The sequence below is a fragment of the Colossoma macropomum genome, unplaced genomic scaffold, assembly GCF_904425465.1.
Source record: "Colossoma macropomum unplaced genomic scaffold, Colossoma_macropomum, whole genome shotgun sequence".
Classification (NCBI taxonomy): Eukaryota; Metazoa; Chordata; class Actinopteri; order Characiformes; family Serrasalmidae; genus Colossoma; species Colossoma macropomum.
In genome coordinates, this window is record NW_023494797.1 from 15,261,171 (window position 1) to 15,280,926 (window position 19,756).

Below are 19,756 nucleotides of genomic sequence, written 5' to 3' on the forward strand. Positions count from 1 at the left end.
GTTATACGCAGCTCTCGTGAGGTAAAGGGGGGTGTAAGTAAAAACTCAAAGTCAAGCTGTTTATACAAACAGTCAGTGGCCCTTAAAGTTGAAGTGAGTGGTGGAATCTGTGGAATATGTTGCTTCTTTTTATTAATTGGGGTGTTATTTACTCAAATAAACAACAAAGTGAAAATTCATCGCCCTCCCTGTTTCTCAGGAGAAAGTGTGTGTGTGTGTTGGGGGTGGTGTTGGGGGGGGTGCGGTGTTTCCCTGACATACCAGGACTAAGTGCCTTCGGCGTGAACTCTCCCGCAATGCTCCATGATCCAAAATGCTGGATCAGATTCAGCCTAGTGACTCATTGGCTCCCATTGTGTTAAAATACCTCTTCAGTTCAGAGCCGAGGGCAGCAGAGAAAGGCAGACAGAGAGGGAGAGAGATGGTAATTAGAAGCGGCTGTGGGGTGAGGGATGTCCTGTTTAGCGTGTAGATGGTGGGCTGCTCCCTGCTGCATGGAAATGAACATGAAAGAGCCTCCGGTCTTGATTTACGGACACATAAGAATGTTTTGTAGCTTGTGCAAAATCAGTGGCAGTCTCGATTGCTGGGCAGTAAGGCTGTGTGACAAATCGTGTCTTTATCATCATTGCAGTGTGAGATTCTGCGATAAACACATCTGGGCTGTGACAACAGAACAGACCAGATTGCATTACAGACATGTGGCAACAGAGTGACATAATTATATAGGAGGGAATGTAACATGGCCTAATATTAGTGCATCAGTGTGCTTGGCTGAGTGGCACCACAATAGTGAATACTGAATTTATTCTTTGATTCTTTTGGTATTTTTGTGTTTGCAAAAAGAAGAAGTCACAGTAATGTTCTGTTTATCCAGATGCAGGAAGATTCATATCATATAGGCAGAATGTTGTTATAAAGTTGAATAAACTTAAAAATTTTACACAGGATTTAAAAAAAAAGCCTGAATTTGCTACACATTCAGTCAGAGTCACACTAAAATTATATATTTTAATCTTAATTTATCATCGCGATATCCAACAACTTTGTCAAACATCAGATTTTATGCCCAAATGATTTCGACCAAAATACCTTTATTTTGATTATATTTGTAGAAATTGCCATTTGCAATTATGCCTTGCAATCTGATAGACTCATTGGTGGGCTATTCATGTGGCCTGGTTAGCAGTTTGGCTGCATATTCTGACCAAAATAATGTACTTTTGTAGGATAACATGATGTATTGTACAATATGTCTTGTAGATATATTGTAGCCTTTTGATATCAGTATTTCAAAAAACAATGACATAATAAAATAAAAAATACAAGATAACAAATACTGATATGGTCAGTAGTTAATAATACTAGCGAGGGATTGTCGCTGATGTAGGACCCACATGCAAATTTCTCAATCTTTTAACTTTGCATACCAAATCTGATGCCTTTGACTTTGAGAGATGGAGAGAGAGAGAGAGAGAGAGAGAAATAGAAAGGCGCAGACAGACTTTTTAAAATTAAAAATAACAGATTCTTTCCCGTCCTTAATATATGTGTATGTGCGGAGTTCATGTTCATGTTAAGAAGAGCCATTTCGTCCTTTCAACAAAAATCAAACCTCTTCGGGAGCCACAACATTTTATGTCCATTTTACCTTCTTGGCTGTAAATATGTCTCAGTATGTGCTGATGTGCTAGTATAAGCTAAAACATATATAATAAAAAAATCCTTACTGTGCTCTGCTTTAAGCTTTAGCTCAGCTATAGCTGCTTTTCTCGCATCTCAGGCAGGAAACTTTTCATCAAAAGTAGAACAGTTTCTTGTAAAATGTCTCTGAACGTTCTTTTACGAGGCTGAAGTCGCTTCTCATTCTCCAGCTTTTTGTTTGTGTTATTCCGTTCCACCTTAAATGGTGCCTGAGGCACCAGAGTCTAACTGCAGCGCCATTTAAGGTGGAACGGGGCAGTTCGAACAAGAAGCTGGTGAACGAGAAGCAACTTCAGCCTTGTGACTTTTTAGTGTTTGACAGTTTCTCATTGCAGATTAAACGTATCAGAAACCAGCTGGAGTGATTATAAATGCAAATAAAACAATTTGTCTCTAAATTATCGATATTTGTCTTAAATCTTTTGTCTTTTCTTTCTCTTTGCTGCTAGTAAAAAAAGACTGTTTTCTGCGTTGCTATGTGACCAGCAATCTGTGCGCCAGTCTTCAGGGTTGAATTAGCAGATAGAGGATACATTAACTCCAGTGTTTGAGACCATTTATTGTTATAATTGTGAAAGGAGGATTATTTTATTTGTACCTAAAAATTCTGCTGTGGAGCCGGAACAGGGCAGTAAAAGAGCCGCATATTACCAACCTGGCCTGAAGTACAGCTTTAAAATGTTTTATTTTTTTTTAAAATAGGATTCATACAGACACATTTTTGCACTCACACTTTACATTTCAAGGGCATCTTTTTTGGGGCATTTTCATTCAAGATCTTCTGAGATTGTCTGAAATAGCAGGATGGGTAAATATAGGTGTGCTGCAGGAGGGAGAGATGTTGATCTGCAGATTCCAGCGTTCTCCGTTTGTGTCTGAGGGTATTTCCATTGCGCCGTGGCTGCAGTAGAGCCCTGGCTCAGAGGAGGAACAGCAGGATCATTAACTCTGCCCTCCGGCCCCAGACCAGGAATGCGCGTATCACCTGTCAGCAGGAGTAAGCAGATCATGCGCACTCCGCCTAGGAAACTTGAACAAGGCGCAGGTCATAAGGGACAAACTCGGCCTTCTCTGCCTGACCCGTTTCTCAATGCTCCCAGTGTCCTCTTTCCACTGTCTTGGGTTTACATTCAGAATGAGCGAGGACACTCAGCAGTGCTGTGTTTATACAAGACACAAGGCATACAGGATATTTACTTAGATGAGGGTTGTCACAAAACCAGACTTTAATCCTGAGACTAAGTGTAGTATCACTTTATTCAATACCAGCATCCAACTGTGGCGAAAGATAATAGGGCCAATATCCTACGTTTTTCTGTGCACTTATAGTGTTTATGAGGTTTTATTTACCGAAAAACATCATAATTCATTTGTACGATTTTCCAACCTCTCTTTTATCCTTTAGAATTAAACAGGCTGTTTCTGTTACTGTGCCTTTGGGACTCATATATGTAAATGACCTCTTTGTCTCATTGGCAGCCCTGTGTTGGGCCTTATTCAAAAAAACAGCCCAGGCTGAAACACTGCTTATTACTTCAGTGTAAATGGGTGGGGCTAAAATTAATTTGTTTGTGTGACGTCACGAAAACCTAATTTAAGTTTAGATTCAAAACAGGCTGTTTTGTGCATTATCTTCCACATATGGACTGTAGAGTGAATAGTATGTGTTCATAATTATGTTTATATCCAACATCAAACTCTTATTTTAAAAATTTGAGAAAAAAATATTCAGAAAAACTGAACACTGCGTAATGTTTATATTTATGGCTTAATTAACTCTCTTTTATCAGTACAAACATCTTCAGATGCCTTCAGAACAGTCAAACTAAATCATTTCAAACATGACCCTGTTGATTGTGTCCGAGGGAAGATTAATGGGGCTTCACACTACATGCGTTTTTCCGAAATAGTAACTTTACAATGTAAAGTTGTAATATTCATCCAAGACAAATTAGTATGTGCAAATGAATTTGTTACAGGCAGAATATGTCAACACAGTGTTAGCCTATTTAGACAATGAATTGAATTATTTACCATGTTGCATTATTGAAAAAAGCACTGAACTTTCATTACATCAATGCTAAAATGCACAGTAAATATGCGCATAGTATAAACATCTTTGTCTGTTTATGCCTCTCTAAATCAGTGCTTCCCATTTCTGTGGCTGAACTTCCCCCTCTTTGTGTATTTTGGTGTTTTCCTGCTGTTACACATCTGACAAAACACATCAGCTTAGTCCCAAATCCTTCTTTAAATGGAATTCATCCAATTTTTCAGAGTTTCTGCATAAATTGTGCATCGAGATGTAAATAAAGTCAGTTGAAGTGTTTCATATGTGAATTCGTTCATTGCAGAGAAGACTTCAGATTTCTTTGCAGTGGTTGTGATAGGAACCAGGGTTCACAGTATCTATATAGCACATTTAAACACAAGTATAGCCATTTTATTTACTGTCCGAAGCAATAAGGTTTATATGTGATGTTGATGATGGTAATATAGTGGTAAATCTGAAAAAAAAGGTTTTCTTTTAAGGACCATTTTGCCTGTATTTTAAAACATATGCTCAAACCTATTGTGAAACATTGTCTTACTGTGGTATCAGGCAGTGTATTTATAATCGTTTTGTGTAATAACTTCCTGTGAGGGAGCTTTTAGAGGCATTGGACACTTTGGATGTCTGGTTCTCATCACCACCACTGTGAACAATTCTGACTCACTAAGTTTCTCTAGAAACATCAGAATCAGTGGTTTGATATGAAATGCTTCTCTAGAAGCCATTCACGTCAAACCACTCTGAATAACTTGGTTTACATCTTAACCATTTAATCATGCAGAAGTTTAGAAAAATGGGTGGAACTCTGCTTTTAAGGTTAAATTTGATGTATTGAAGGAAGAAAAGCACTGAAAATGGTTGATACAGAGTTGCTCTAAGACTAGGATTGGGGAACTGCTCTAATACATTATCTGTTCCCTGCAGGCATTTTCAGAATCATGTAGCAGCCATAAAAGACTTCCTCATGCTGGTCTTCCTGAACCGTTTAAAGTTGAGTCTCTTGTTTCCTCACAACGTTAAGCTCCTGGATGTTCCGCTCACTCTCGATTTCCCTGTTTCTGCTCCTCAGGGGAGATTGTGGTGAATGAAGCGAACTTTGTGCGGAAGTGCATCGGGGCGGACAGCAGTCAGGACGACCTGTGGGGGAAGCTCATCTGCACCAACTTCAAAGTGTCCTTCGTTACCCATGATTCCCTGCCACAACAGGTAAGCTCAGTTGGCTGATATTCATATGTAGTTATTTTATTTTATGTAGGACCCAGATGTGTAATTATACCACATGTAGAGGGAAAAATGATACTTTCAGTGGGAGGACTGGGAACTTTGTGGAATTATCACCTGTTTTGGTACTTCCACAAGTAAACAGGTGAACAGTTAACAGGTGATGCTGTGCTGTGATGACCATCTTCCATCTCAGATTCAGAGAATGTGTAAAGGGCAAGGCTGAAAACCGATATTGAATGCCTCTGACCTTCAGATGGAACTGCATTAAAAATTGACCTGCTTCTGTAGTGAATGTAACCACACTGGCCTGGGAATACTTTGGAAAACAATTGTCAGTCAACACAGTTTGTTGCTTCATATACACAGGTCAGTTAAAATTCTACTACGTAAATTGGAAGCCCAAAACAATTAACAACATCCAGAAACACCGCCGACTTCTCAGGGCAAAAGCTCATCTGAGATGGCCTGACGTCAAGTGCAGACGTGCTCTGGTCTGATGTGTCTATCTTTAAATTGTTTTTGGAAAAAATGGATGTGATGTTCAAATGAGGAAAAGGATCTCAATGACTGTTACCAGCGTAAAGTTGAAAAGCCAGCATCTGTCCTGGTATGGAGGTGTGTTAATGGTTAATTTGCACATCTGTGAAGGCATTACTGCTGAGAGGTACATACACATTTTAGAGTAATGTATGCTGCCATCTAGATGGCATCTTTCTCAGGGTTGTCACTGCTTGTTTCAGTAAAACAATGCCAAGACACATTCTGCATGTGTTACAGCAGTGTGCATAAAAGAGTGCAAGTGCTAGACTGAAAACATTTGGGGCATTATAAAGCGCAATATACGACCACAGAAACCCCAAACTGCTGAGCAACTGAAGTGTTATAACAAGCAAGAATGCAGAAAAAACCTACTTTCACAACTTGTCTTTGTACTGTTTCCAGTTAAATACAGGTTGAAAAGAATTTCAAAATCATTGCTGTCTGTTTTTATTTACATTTTTCTTACTGTCCCAACTTTTTAGGAATTAAATTTGAATGTTTTTCAGTGTCACTGTCTCTTCTCAGAGAGGTGGGTCTGGTTTATAGCATGTTTCGAAGTGTAAGTAGGGTGGGGTTGTTGCATAACTTGTTTAAGAGCGTGTTTATTCAGGGTTTTTGCCGCTCACCATCAGAAGAGGTTTGACAGAGTGCTTAAAAAGATGTCTTGTGCAAAGCTTGGCTAGATATACTTTTGCACATGTTGTTGAAAGCACTTAAAGGGCTTCTGTGAATCATTAAAAGAGCTTTTGTGTAAGTGGGTATCTTCAGAAAGGAGAAAATAATTAACCATTTGGTTAGTCTTCCACTGAACTCTGCTAAACAGTGAGGAACCTGTCAGACACAAGGCCTTATTTGCTGATTGGCTAGTTATATTATAACTGCTTGATGATGAGTATAAACTAGTACTGAGTCATCATCTGAAGTCAGCTGACTGTGGACTTAATTTAGTAGCTCATTTATTGTAAATGTTTGGTGTGTTTGATGAACTGTTGTACAGTTTAACTGAAGTTGCAGTATCTTTATTCACATGTTTGAAAGATTCACCTGGTACCCATGGTAGATTGTATTTTATTTCATGTGATTGGAATCATACTGCTGTAAAATAAATACTTTAAAATAGCAATAGAAAACGGGACAAAATAATGTTGGCTTAATTCATTATAATGTTCTTTCTTTTGCTGTTCAGAGGTTCCAGTGCACCCACCGGCTGCTGGGAGAGCATGACATCCCCCTAGCATGTGTGGAGCAGGTTGTAACTGGTAAGACATCTTCATTCTGGAACAATATATACACACGTTGTCGCTGTCCAAAGAAAAACAAGAATCTCCAAAATCGTAACTTTAAAAGAGAGTACAAAAACGTTCATTACTTTTAATGTACATAATGTAAAGAGATTTTCTGGAGCCGTTTTGGAGCATTTCTGGAGCATTCAACATGAAATTTTCACACAATGTAAAGGACAGCTGCTGTTCTCAAATGTTGCAAAAAAGTAAAAATTGAAAAAAAAATGGAGATGTTTTTTCTTTGGACAGTGATGATATTTTATTCCTGTGTATTCCTGAATATTGTGCCTTTTTACTGTGCAGTTATCCATCTATAGCCTCTGTACATACTCTGGAGCTGCCATAGACATTGCCATTGTTTGTAAGTGGTGTCATTATAAACAACAGCTTGTTGAATGTTGTGGAAAGCTGGTGCATTCAGGCCAAGTGAAATTGAGTAATGTGAATGTAAAAAAAGTGCCCGTCATGCAGCTGCCATAGAGACCTCTGAAGTCATGTTGTCATTCTGTAGTCTGTGTCATGCTCATGTCAGGTTTTCTGCGGTTAACTAAAATGTTGCAAAGCCAACACATTTTGCTCTATGGACGTTTGTCCTCCAAATGTCACTGGTTCCTCTGAAATGCAACGTCATTAAAGAGCTGAAATACGACTATTGCTGCATACAAGCTAGTGCTGTTGCTCACTGAACCAACATCAAAACTAGCAACCTCACCAAAATACCCCACACAAACCAGCAAGCTTTGTCAGATGTGATAGTTTAGAGGCTTTGGCAGTTTTAGGCTGCAGTTTGAGTAGCTGGTAATGATATTCAAGTGTTGAAGATTATTACTAGACTTACTTTCATGCAGCGTCATTTTAGTGAGCAGTGTTGACTTGCTGTAGCATGTATGTAACATCATTCATATTTTGACTGCTGAACAGCCTCAGACAATCCAGTGACACTTGGTGGAAAAATGTACACAGGACAGAACATATCAGTTTCGGAGCATTTATGTTTACCGTGTGCAACAGTGGTGATTTTCAAAATGTATTTCTGTCATAGAGAAAAACTGCTTAGGTTCGAATTTTCTGATATGGGCATGTTGTAGACCACAGACGAGTTTTTGTGATGTAATACATTTGACTGAGAGTCTTGTTCAGATGCAGCCTGTAAATAGCAAAATGTTCCACAAATGGCTCAATCTCTTGATTAGAGGTGGGCCGAGCAGCGATTTGTGAGGTTGGTGCCGATTGCTGATTGTCCTTTAGCACGATTGGCCGATGCTGATTCCAGTCAGGGGCGGGGAAGGTATGATGTGAACCTTAACTACCCAGGCAAAGACACCAAACATGGTTTAAATTGGTTTACAACCCTAGCATTGCAGCAATGTCAGTGACATTAACCCTGGAGGATGCTCTCAGCAGCCTGCGCTGGACAGTGCTTGTGGAAGACCTAATGAACAGACAAACAACAACACACTAAAAAATGATGCTTCTTTAGTAAAGAAAATGGTTCTACATAGAACCATGAACATTCGAAGAGCTCTTTCCATGATTAAAGTGTGTTTTGCATTGTGAAAGCATTCTTCAGACTGACGGAGAATGTGCTATAGATGATTCTATATAGCACCTTTTTTGAAAAGGGTTCTATATAGCACTACAAAAGGGTTCTTCTGTTGTTACAATGTCTGGCTTGTTACAATAGAATACTTTTTGGTGCTGTTAATTTTCAAAAAGGTTCTATATAAAACCATATACAGCACATTCTCCATCAATCTTAAGAACCCTTTTACAATGCAAAGAACCTTTCAGTCATGGAAAGGGTTCTTTGAGTGTTCATGGTTCTGTGCAGAACCATTTTCTTTACTAAAGAACCCTTGAAGAACCAAGTGTGAAAAGCAACAGCAAAGTAGAAAACTACAGTTTCACGTGAATCAAGAAGTGATGTGGTGGTGAGAGCGTGAGAGACCTACAGTCGCAGAGGAACTGAGCAGTCGCTGTTGATCTCATAGATCTGTGGTCAAAATTGCAAACTGTGTTCTCTCTATTTTCATGTTCACCCTGGGTTCACCGGGTGAACATGAAAATAGGACAGTTTACAGACTCAGATTCATGTGAAGTCACCATGCAGTTGATGAAGCTTATTTTATTCAATCATATAGCTATAAGAAAATGCACTACTTTGTAAATGGGGAAAAATCTCAGTTTGGGGTCAAATTTGAGCAACAATCAAGATTAACTACACAAAATAATGTCATTAATCATGACTAATTATTTACATTGATTGACAGCTCATATATATGTATGTTATTCTGTTCTATATACTGTGGCTACAGTGTTCTGACTAGCCCAACACTTAAGTTGCATTACTAGAAGGTCATTGTTGTCTCACGCCTGTGAACGGCTGTGAAAGACTAACATTTGGTGGCTCCTCTGTCAAGAATTAAGATGGCAAACACTGTTTGCAGGTCCTGCCTGACTTGGTTCCAAAAAAAAAGTCCCGCAGTGATTCTTGACATATATGTACAGTTCTAGAAAAGCCTTGTAATTGGTGTAGAACCTTTACAGTATAAGGACGTTCTTTAAATTTTAAGTTCCTCACTTTTGCACATCTCATTTACAGAAAGGTCACTTTACATTGAAAGGTTCTACAGGGAGCTGATAGTGGTGCTTCAGTGGCATCACTCCAAAAATCTGAAACCTTTTTGACAGCTTTATTTTTAAGAGTGTGGAATGTTTCGCATGACAGGTATGAGACCTGCTGGGTGGCAGCCTCTATTTCACTGTCTGAACACACAGACGTATATAGCGATCCAGTACAGTTACGTATTAATCGTCTTTAGTCACAGCAGTGAGTGACATCGTTTTAGAACTGGAACTATGAAAGGCAGGTTGTGTTTAAGTTTTTGTCTGCTTCTTATTCTCTACATTCAGCCTGAATTGGTCCATTCAATCTCCCACTGTTCAAAGAATATTCAGATATATATTCACATTAAATTATATATCAGTTATTCTCTCTCTCACTCTGTCTCTCATTCTTTCTCACGCTCTCTCCCCTCTCTCTTTCTCTCTACCTCTTTCCATTTCTAAAAGTGTTTGTTCTAGGCTTACAGTCGAGCCTGTATTGCGGATGAACTAATGTAACCCATCCTGCTCTGTTTTTGTCCTGCTGTCTCTAAAGGCTGCAGTATTGACTGTGCGGAGCAGCAGAACCTGTTTGGGTGGCTGACCGTCCCTCCCCTGTTAGCTGGGCTGTTTTTAGCTGAGCTGCAGATGAGATCATTGGCCCAGACTGTGGCCCAGTGCTGCAAAGCCTGGCTGGGATTAAGCTTGTTTGTGTTAGATCATTGCCTCCTCTCTTTGCTGACTTAGCCCCCCAAGACTCGAAGCCTTGTGTAGAACTGATAGAGCATGAAGCAGAGCGTGTGTGCGAATGTGTGCACAAATGTGTGTGTGTGTGTGTGTGTGTGTGTGTGTGTGTGTGTGTGTGTGTGTGTGTGTGCGCATGCTTGTTTTTCATTTACTTTTAGGACAGAAATGTCCTTTTTTTCAGGCAAGACCAAAGGCTCCTGAAAATGTTTAATGTTTAAAAATGTAAAGAGTAAAACTAGGTTTAGGTTCAAGTTTAGGCTTAGAACTCTCTTTTTACATATAAATACTTATTTCTATTTAATTCATATGTGGACATTTTGTTCTTCTTCTTATTATTTTTATTATTATTGCTTATATATATATATATGTATGTGTGTATGTATGTGTGTGCGTGTGTGTGTGTGTACATATATATATGGTAAATATTGAACATATTACATGTAGGTGCTTCTGTAGGTGTAATTATTATTGTTTATAGGTACCTACATGTCCCTATCAAAAAACACTTTTGTACACATTTTGTAAGTCATTTAAACGGTTTTCATTGGTCTTTTTGTCATGAAAGTTTGTCACAATGTAAACAGCAGTAGACATTTTTTTAAAATTATGTAAGAACAAGAAAAACGACAAAAATGAGCAGATGAGTTTTTCCAACAACAATATATACATGTATATTTGTGTGTGTGTGTGTGTATATCGCTGTTGACAGAACTATCTCCAAAATGATAACTTTACAGGAGAAGAAAAAAACCTACTTTGCTTTTAATGTAAGTCAATGGAACCAGACTTTTTTCCAAGTAATTTTGGGCTGTTTCTTTTGGTTGATTCGTCATGAAATTTACACAATATGTAAAGGATATGCAAATTATGTCAAAAACTGAAAAACAACAAAAAAAGAGATGAGGTTTTGTTCCAACAACAGCTACATATATATATATATATCTATAAAAGAAAACACATGGGACATACTGTATGTGGGTACTTACGTATATATGATACATATGAAACATATTACTACATATAGGTCCTTACATGTTTAACACCTGTGAGACATGGGACATACATATGGGACAAATTTGACCCTGCGTCCAGACACTGTACAAAAACAAGTCTGTGTGTATGTGTATTTGGGGAGGGGCTTTCTGTGCTGTCTGTGTGCCTCCAACAAAAGTCCATTATGAGCGGCTGAGGGTTGACAAAAGCGCTGCAGGTTCTTTTCAGTGCCAGTTAGCAGTGCAGAGTGAAAGTCTGTTGGACGCTGTTCTCATAACGTATTAAAACCAAAAAACTGAACTGCGCTCATATTTCAGAAGCTTCATATGACTAACTTCCACTTTATCAAAGTGAAGCGCTAGTGTGGCCTCTCCCCAAAACATAGTAGATTCAGTTTTTGTTAGCTGTAGTTCGGGTTTTAATGTTCGCTGTTTAAGTATTATGCTGAGGAAGTGATATTTTAGGCTTGATTTTGATGAAGTCCAGGCTGTAAGAGAGAAATTTACTATGTTAAGTGGTTTCAAATGTGTTGCCTAATGACTGAGACCTAGTTTTATAATAGTTTTAGCATATTGGCATAAAAGCATATTATTTTAAAATCAATTATTGGCAAAAAAGTACATGCAGGGCGCTGTAAGGCAAAACAGTGCCCAAAGAAAACCTTTGGCTGCTGTCACCACTGTTGTAAATGAAAATATTAAGTTATTGTTTCTCTATAATGCACAATTTCACATCAGACCTCTATGAATGAATGTTTACAATGACAGAATTATGCAAACTCTTTAGAAATATAATACATTTACGCATATTTTGGTGTCTGGAGTTTTGCTTCTGTAGTTTTGCAGTGGAGCTAGGAAGCTAATATAGCAAACAAGTAATGGAAGCTTATAGGTACTCATTAGCATTGCGCCAGCTGCATGCCTACTTCATCACACACTTACCTCAAACCATTTCAAATTGTTAAGTAATCCCAAATAGACTTGCCAAAGTGGTGTCTGACACTGTGTGTACATTAAAATGGTCAAAAGACAAGTCCAGACAAAATTGAGGCTACTAATGTTTTTAGCTGTGCGATATCCATAAGGACACAGCTAAGACGTGGTGTAGACACCGTTTATGGCAACGATTCCCAACTCTGGTTCTGGAACACACCTGCCCTGAATATGTTGGTGTGTTGAAAAACTAATAAATAATAAATAAACTTGGCATCTGGGGGTAATTTAATTGGGCAATGCCCCACCAACTACATCATTATGCGCCACTAAATGTTGCTGATTTAATTAATTTTGTGTTTTATTATCATCAATTAGAAGTTTTGATGATGCCATCATCATGCATATTGTAAAGTCTTGCAATATCAGCCACCACATCAAAGCAATGCTTGTTAACCTCCTCAACTCCTTGAGACCACCGGTGGTTCCAAAACGCACTTCATCATATTTTGTTATAACTTTCATATTTCATAAGCTACATTCAAAAGGTGAGTTTTGTATGAGAGCAGTGCTCATATAAGATGGGTAATTTTAAACCCTTATAATAAAAGAAGCTGAACTCACAATTGTTTTTTTTCTACTGAAAGTCGACCCATTTTTCCACAAATCTGGGCTATAAACTATAAACAGACGGCGTCTCTTCAGTGATCTGTAAAAATTATTTATATAAAATAATACAAAGAGCGTCTAAGATTTTTGGCTTTCAGCAGTAAATTGTAAGCATATAGCAATATGTGTGATCATAAAACACACGTTCTGTTAATTTGAGGGGACTTTTACAAAATAAATAAATAAATAAAATAAAAATTTACATTCATTTCATGCAGTTACTGAATAATTTGCCTTACGATTTGGTCACGTAAATTCAGATGGACAAACCGAATATACCCTGAAGAATAGTAATAGTTTTTCATCTTGTAATTTTTGAGATAGTTACTGGCACTGAGGTGGACACAGTGAGCAAACAGAGACAGCACATAACACGAGCTGCAGCGTCATCTTTGTATAATAGAAAGAACACAATGAAAGTGTAGCGTAGTAAAAGTTGCACTTGTAGTATATTGTTAGTCTTTAATTTGGCCAAAAAACTGTAATTAATCTAGTAATACAGAAAAGAATAATATATTGTCCATTTAATGGCTGGTCGGTTTATCACAGAGGAAGAGAGAGAAAGAGAATGAGGGGGATTCCTTCTAAGAACAATTTGAGCAGGTGACTTTGAGGAATTTGTGGAGTCCTCCATTGGTTGACCATTATGGTCATGGGGTGTAGTATGAGAGGAGTTTCATAACAATAACAGAACTTGTGGTAAAGGCTACTGAGGGCTAAGAAAAAGGAAGAGATACGAAAAGGTAGCATGAGCCCTGACCACTTCGCATTTAATATACTTGCATGTTGACTTGACTTCTTTTTTTCCCCTCAACCATGTTGTTGATGCTGCCCAACCCTTTGATATTAAAGCCTCTATTTTTGGTTTACAGATACTGTTTAATATATATTTCTTCCCGTTTTTATTCTGCAGTAACTGCCAGTTTAAACAGATAGCTGATGTGTGTCTTGTGTCTGTGTGTTCCTCTTTGCAGTGAATGATGCTAAGGGTAAGCAGAAGATCCTGGGCTGCAATAAGAAGCTGAAGTTCAACCCCACTGAATTGATACTGTACTGCAAGGACTTCCGCATCGTCCGCTTCCGCTTTGATGAGGCCGGGCCTGAGAGTGCTAAGAAGGTACACACACTCAAACCTCTGCAAGACCGGCAAAGTAAAATCCTGCCAGACACGGTGTCCAAATATCTATAAAAATAGTTGATTTTCAGTTGAATTTAGGCTGTAGCCACTGCACACTGAGCCAGATAAACCTCCTAACCTTTGGGTTATTTTTGTCTCGCCATTCACCACTAACATTACAACACACTTCCACCATTCCTTATATTAAAAGGCTTATGTTTTGTCCTAAACCTAGGTACATATACTGAAGGAATCATTTTTTCAGTAACCACACACTTTGGTGGACTCTTTAGTAAAGAAAATGGTTCTGTATAGACATTTGCCTGATTAAAGGGTTCTTTGCATTGTGAAAGGGCTCTTCAGATTGATGGAGAATGTGCTGTAGATGGTTCTGTATAGCACCTTTTTAAAAAGGGTTCTGTATCGCACCAAAAAGTGTTTTTCTATGGGTAAAAGCTTGACATTGTAACAACAGAAGAACCCTTTTTGGTGCGATATAAAACCCTGTTCAGTCAGGTGCTATATAGAACCATCTACAGCACATTCTCCATCAAGCTGACGAACGCTTTCACAATGCAAAGAACCGTTTATTTGGAAATCTTTCTATCTCTGCCTTGTTTACTTGATGCTGTTGGGGAGCAGTTCAGGTTTGCCGCTTGTGCCGCGTTGCTTCGGTTTAAAATTAGACAGGGCTTAAGAACAGGTGCTTTGAAGCCATGTTTTTTTTTCTTTTAGAAAGAGTTTTAGGCTGTTGGAGAGTGTGCAATTTATAGTATGTGGTCTACCCTTACACATCATGCGAAACCATGTTTTTTTTTTTTTTCATTAAAATTATATTATCAGCATAAAAAATGAAATGTAAAGTAGAATGTTTACATGAAATTCAGAATATTTGGTTTGTCTCCGTTTTGCTGTAATGACAGTGTGCACTCAAGCTGGCATGGATTCCATAAGTTTGTACAAAAACCTCTGATCAGTAGATCAAGTCCACCTGAGATTCATCTGAACATGTGTTTCAGTGGAAGGAATAAACCAAACAAATCTGGCCTTTTGTACAAAGGCCTTAAGGAGGTGAATTTCAGTGACCTAGAAACAGTGCAGTGTTCTTCATTTTATCATAACTTTTGGTGGTTTTCAGTTTTTCAAGATTCTAAAACAATTTTATGTTGTTTGTTTCCAGGCTTAAATGAAAGAAATTCAGATTTTCAGTGTGTGGTCTCAGACTTCTGGACTCCATTGTATGTGTTTACATGTAATAGTGGGCAGTACCTTAGCTCTCAGTCAGCTGCATCAGCTGCGCTACAAGCCTTGGACCAGCTGGTACTAAAGCTTGCATGACTGTGATATTTTCCAAATTCCAGCCGTGTCTCATGGTCGGAGGCCAGAATGTGCAGTACACACGTTTGAGACAAGTGACTTGAGAAATTCTGTAAAGCTAAGATCGGCTGTAATTCACATTTCTTATTCCACTTTAAATGGTGCAGCAGTTACATTCAAGCACCTGTACATTTAAGGTGGAATGGAAAATTTGAGCAAAAAGCTGCCAAATAAAGAGCCAACTTCAGCGTTGTAGAAATTCAGATGTGACTCAACATGTAGGAGCAAATGTTGACATAGATCCCAAAATAATAAGCCACTGTTGATTTTTCAAAAGTAGGTTTACTTAAGGATCTAAAATGGTTTTATTTGGAAAAAATAAACATAAATGCAGTAAAAAGTAGTTAGAAGAACAAAATGTGGTTCCAGGTTTTTCCTTGTTGCACTCAGCCTGTTTGCATTTAATATTATGAAATATTGATTAGCCAGAACAAGCACTGAATAATAATATTTTGGAAATGGTTAAATCAGCATACTGACATATACCAAATCACAACTTACTGTATTAATGTTATTTGTACTTATTACTGCCCACATAAATAACTTTTTTTGTTATATATAGCTCATTAATGTGACAAGCAAATGACTGTTATATATATATATATATATATATAGATATATATAATATATATATATATATATATATAGTGTATGATAATGCTAAAGAAACTGACAGATGACAGAACAGTTCTGTATTTGTTAGTGTGTAGATATTTGTACACATGCTACTTTTTGGACCTAACGCACGTGCGTACACACGCCGCATGATTCTTCCGAGTTGGGGATTAGCCTGTAAGAGGATTCAGAGCTCAGCTGATGTATTTACTCACTGTGTTTTATGGTGCTTCTGTTAGTCAGGCCAAAAACAAAAAAAAACTTGTCAAGCTTTCCTGTCTGCTTTTAGTTTCTACTTTTTGGACTGAAATGTTTCTGAATTAATTTGTTTCAGTTCGCAGCAGATTTGTCAACTGCAAATATTTATGCTGCGAGGATTTCTTTCATCGTGGCCCAGCTACACAGACAGAATAGTGCAGTAACCTTCATTTGAACTTGTGCGCTGGGCTTTGCAGCAGTGCTGCGAAAGGACAACTTTGTGTTTTCCCCTCTTCTCTGTAAGTTGGAGTGGATTATAGTTAGTCTGCTCACCCGGGCACCCTTCCTTTCATCCTGTTCCTCCATCTGGCCCACAGTGAGCCTGTAGTGGAGCTGGAATTAGCACTGTCTGTCTAGGAGGAAGAGCCAGTGTGGGACCAATTTTTCCCTGCTCCACCCAGCTGGCTGGGACACAAACGTTCCCTTGCTTTAATTGAAAAAAGACCAAATCATGAGCCGTTCTGTTGGCTCTGAAGAGCATCAGTGCAACTCAAGTTTCTCTACGAATTAAACCTTGCTGATTTTGCTGATATGAATATATTTTAGGTGATAATTTGTTGCCGTTTTAACTAAATGCTGTATCTTCTAAGAAGGGTAACTTTATAGTGGGAGCCAAATACAAATACTTAAGTTTAATGTATGTTAAAGGGCCCATACTGTGGCCCTTTTTTTGAAATAAAAGTGTTTGATGTAGTATGTAAACATGGCTAAAGTTGCAAACCATACAATTCATTTCCTAGTCAGTGTGGTGCTTTTATGGAAATTAAGCTGCAAAAACAGCCTGTTTTAAATGAATTGCTTTTGTGATGTCACAAAACCCACACCTTTTCATATCCACCTATTCAACCTATAGCAAGTTCGCTTCTCCCATTCACACTGAAGTTTAGTGAGTGGTTCAGCCTGGACTGTATAATAAATTACAAAAACATAAAAAAAGTGTAGGATATTGACCATTTAATATAAAAAATGTTTTTATTTCAAGTAATTATGGATCATTTCTGTTGGTCCAGTCTTCATGACATAGTCACACAAAATAATGGGCAGTTCTTTCTCTCATCCTTTCATCCTTAAATGGAGAAGGTTCCGTCCGCTGTGAAATATTTGGCCACATATTTCCACTAGAACGTTTTAAAGCTTTCTGTTCTAGATGGTCCGCTATGCTCTGTTGAGGAATGTGTCTCGGCTGTGTTATATCTGTCTTCCAGTTGAGTTTTTGCTGAAAGACATATTCACACGGGGTAGACCTGCACTCTCTGACTCACGCAGACCCTACAGACCCATCCTGTTGCCTCACAACAGCTGCTGTTGCCTGGAGACGTGGAACGTTGTGTAAAATGAACTGTACTGTCTGACTCATTGGCTGAAAGAAGCGAGTAACAAACTCCTATTCGTCACTCCTTCAGCGCAGCAGTTTTGATTGGCTCATTCGTTCAGTATGAGTCAGGGCAGGGATGAAAGCGTTCCACAGTATGTGAGGAATGGTTGTTAGTCATCAGGGAGGACAGGAGGTGCTAGTTTTTTCGAACATAGGGTTAGACGGTTGTTTACGTGTTCCCGAAGTGGAAAAAAAAGATGTGTTTCCCTTAGCAGTGGGAAAAGGAAGCAAGGCAGCGGTGGCTCACATGCTGTATGTGTGGGGTAAGCCAGTGTCCCTCGTATTAGTACTTAAGTATTCTACCAACTAAGGTGACGGTCTTAACTGATGAGTCATCAGGGGTTTTAAAACATGCCAAAAAATGAAAACTGACTCAACTGAAAAATAACAAGCTATGTACATTTCTGTGCATGTCAGAGGCCACTAGTCAAAACAGTCATTAAGTGCAAGTTCATCATTGTTCAGCATCAGGAAAAAAGCAGAAAACATAAAGAAAATTACACAGAAGCCTCAATAACTGAAAACGAAATCAGTTTGTGTGTCCACTGTGTGTCTGTAGCAATTTTTGCCCATTCATCCAGAAGAGCATTTGTGAGGTCAGACACTGATGTTGGACGAGAGGGCCCGGCTCACAATCTCCGTTCTAGTTCGTCCCTAAGGTGTTTGATGGGGTTGAGGTCAGGGCCAGTCAAGTTCTTCCACACCAAACTCACCCAGCCAGGCCTTCATGGACCTTGCTTTGTGCACTGGGGCTCAGTCATGCTGGAACAGAAAAGGGTCCCAAACTGTTCCCACAAAGTTGGAAGCGTACAGTTGTCCAAAATGTCTTGGTGCTGAAGCATTAAGATTTCCTGGAGCATTAAGATTTTACTGGAACTAAGGGGTCCAAACCCTGAAAAACAACCCCATATCATAATCCCTCCTCCACCAAACTTTACAGGTGGCACAGTGCAGTCAGGCAGGTAACGTTCTCCTGGCATTCGCCAGAGCCAGACTCGTCCTTCAGACTGCCAGATAGAGAAGGATGATTAGTCACTCCACACGTTTCCATTTTACAATTATACCACTTACAGTTGACTGAAGCAGACCTAGCAGGACAGAAATTTCACAGACTGACTTGTGGCAGAGGTGGCATCCTATGACAGTGCCATGTTTAGTCACTGAGCTCATTAGTAGGACCCTCTGCTGCCAGTGTTTGTCTATTGAGACTGCAAGGCTGTGTGCTTAATTTTATCCACCTCTTAGCAATGGATGTGGCTGAAACACCTGAACTCAAAAATTAGGAGGGGTGTCCCAATAATTTTGATAGTGTATCTAATCACTTTAGAAATATCTCATACGTCTCTCTCTATTTAATGGTCATTTTGTCTGGGAATTAAATAAATGAAAGGTGGCCTCTGACTTTTCACAGTAGCGTAAATGTTTTAAATATTTATAAACTTTTTAAATATAATGTATAATATTATAACAAAACCTCTTCATCTCCAAAATAGTAACTTTACGGCAGAAGGGAAAACATTTTTAATTCATAATGGAAGTTTATGTATCAAGATTTCTGTTCCATTTCAATCATAAAATTTTAGCACTGTTTAAATGACAGCTGGTATTTTCAAATTATGCCAAAAAAAAGGGCAAAAATGAAGGCGCAAATTTTTTCTATTTTTTTAACTGAGCAAGCGTGGCAGTCCCCAGCCAACACTAAGCCAGTGAAGGGAAATGAAGAGAAGAGAAGAGAAAAGGACGGAAAGGCGTAGAAACAGGAAATAAAAAAAAAAAAGCCGGTAAAAGAAATCTGGCAGAGTTGGACTGACAGATTTCGAGACACGAGTCTGCCAGCTCCTGAGAAACGTGTGAAGAGAGGAGGAGGGAGAACAGCATGAAAACAAGAAGAACAAAGGGCCATTGAGAAGGGCGCTCACTTTCTGATCGCTCAGCAAACACAGACGCATTTGTCCTACGGTTCCGTTCCTCAGCTCCTCTGAAGCCTCGGGCACAGAGTGCTGATCTATAGAGTCTACGTGAAGGGCAAGCAGAGTGGCAGCCTGTGTGTATAGCACAGCCGCAGATGTAGTCAGAATGCGTGCTGTACACGCAACACATTGGAGCGATTAGGGTGCACTTCAGCTCTCACTTCTCACTCGCTGAGGTGAATTTCAATCAGATTGACACAGTTTGACTGTTTTAAGCTCAGTTTTCTCCCAGTTTTCACTGTGAACAGTTTCCTTCCCTGTATACTTCTGTTATCACACAATAGCTACCAGATTT

At 38.8% G+C, this 19,756-nt stretch overlaps 1 protein-coding gene across 1 annotated transcript in view; it reads left to right on the forward strand.

Moving 5' to 3' along the window:
• mtmr10 (myotubularin related protein 10) overlaps window positions 1-19,756 on the forward strand; it is a 63,312-nt gene that overhangs the window by 18,764 nt on the left and 24,792 nt on the right. Inside the window, 3 exon segments of the mRNA XM_036584408.1 lie at window positions 4,827-4,963; window positions 6,708-6,780; window positions 13,724-13,866. Coding sequence (XP_036440301.1) covers window positions 4,827-4,963; window positions 6,708-6,780; window positions 13,724-13,866 — 353 coding nt within the window.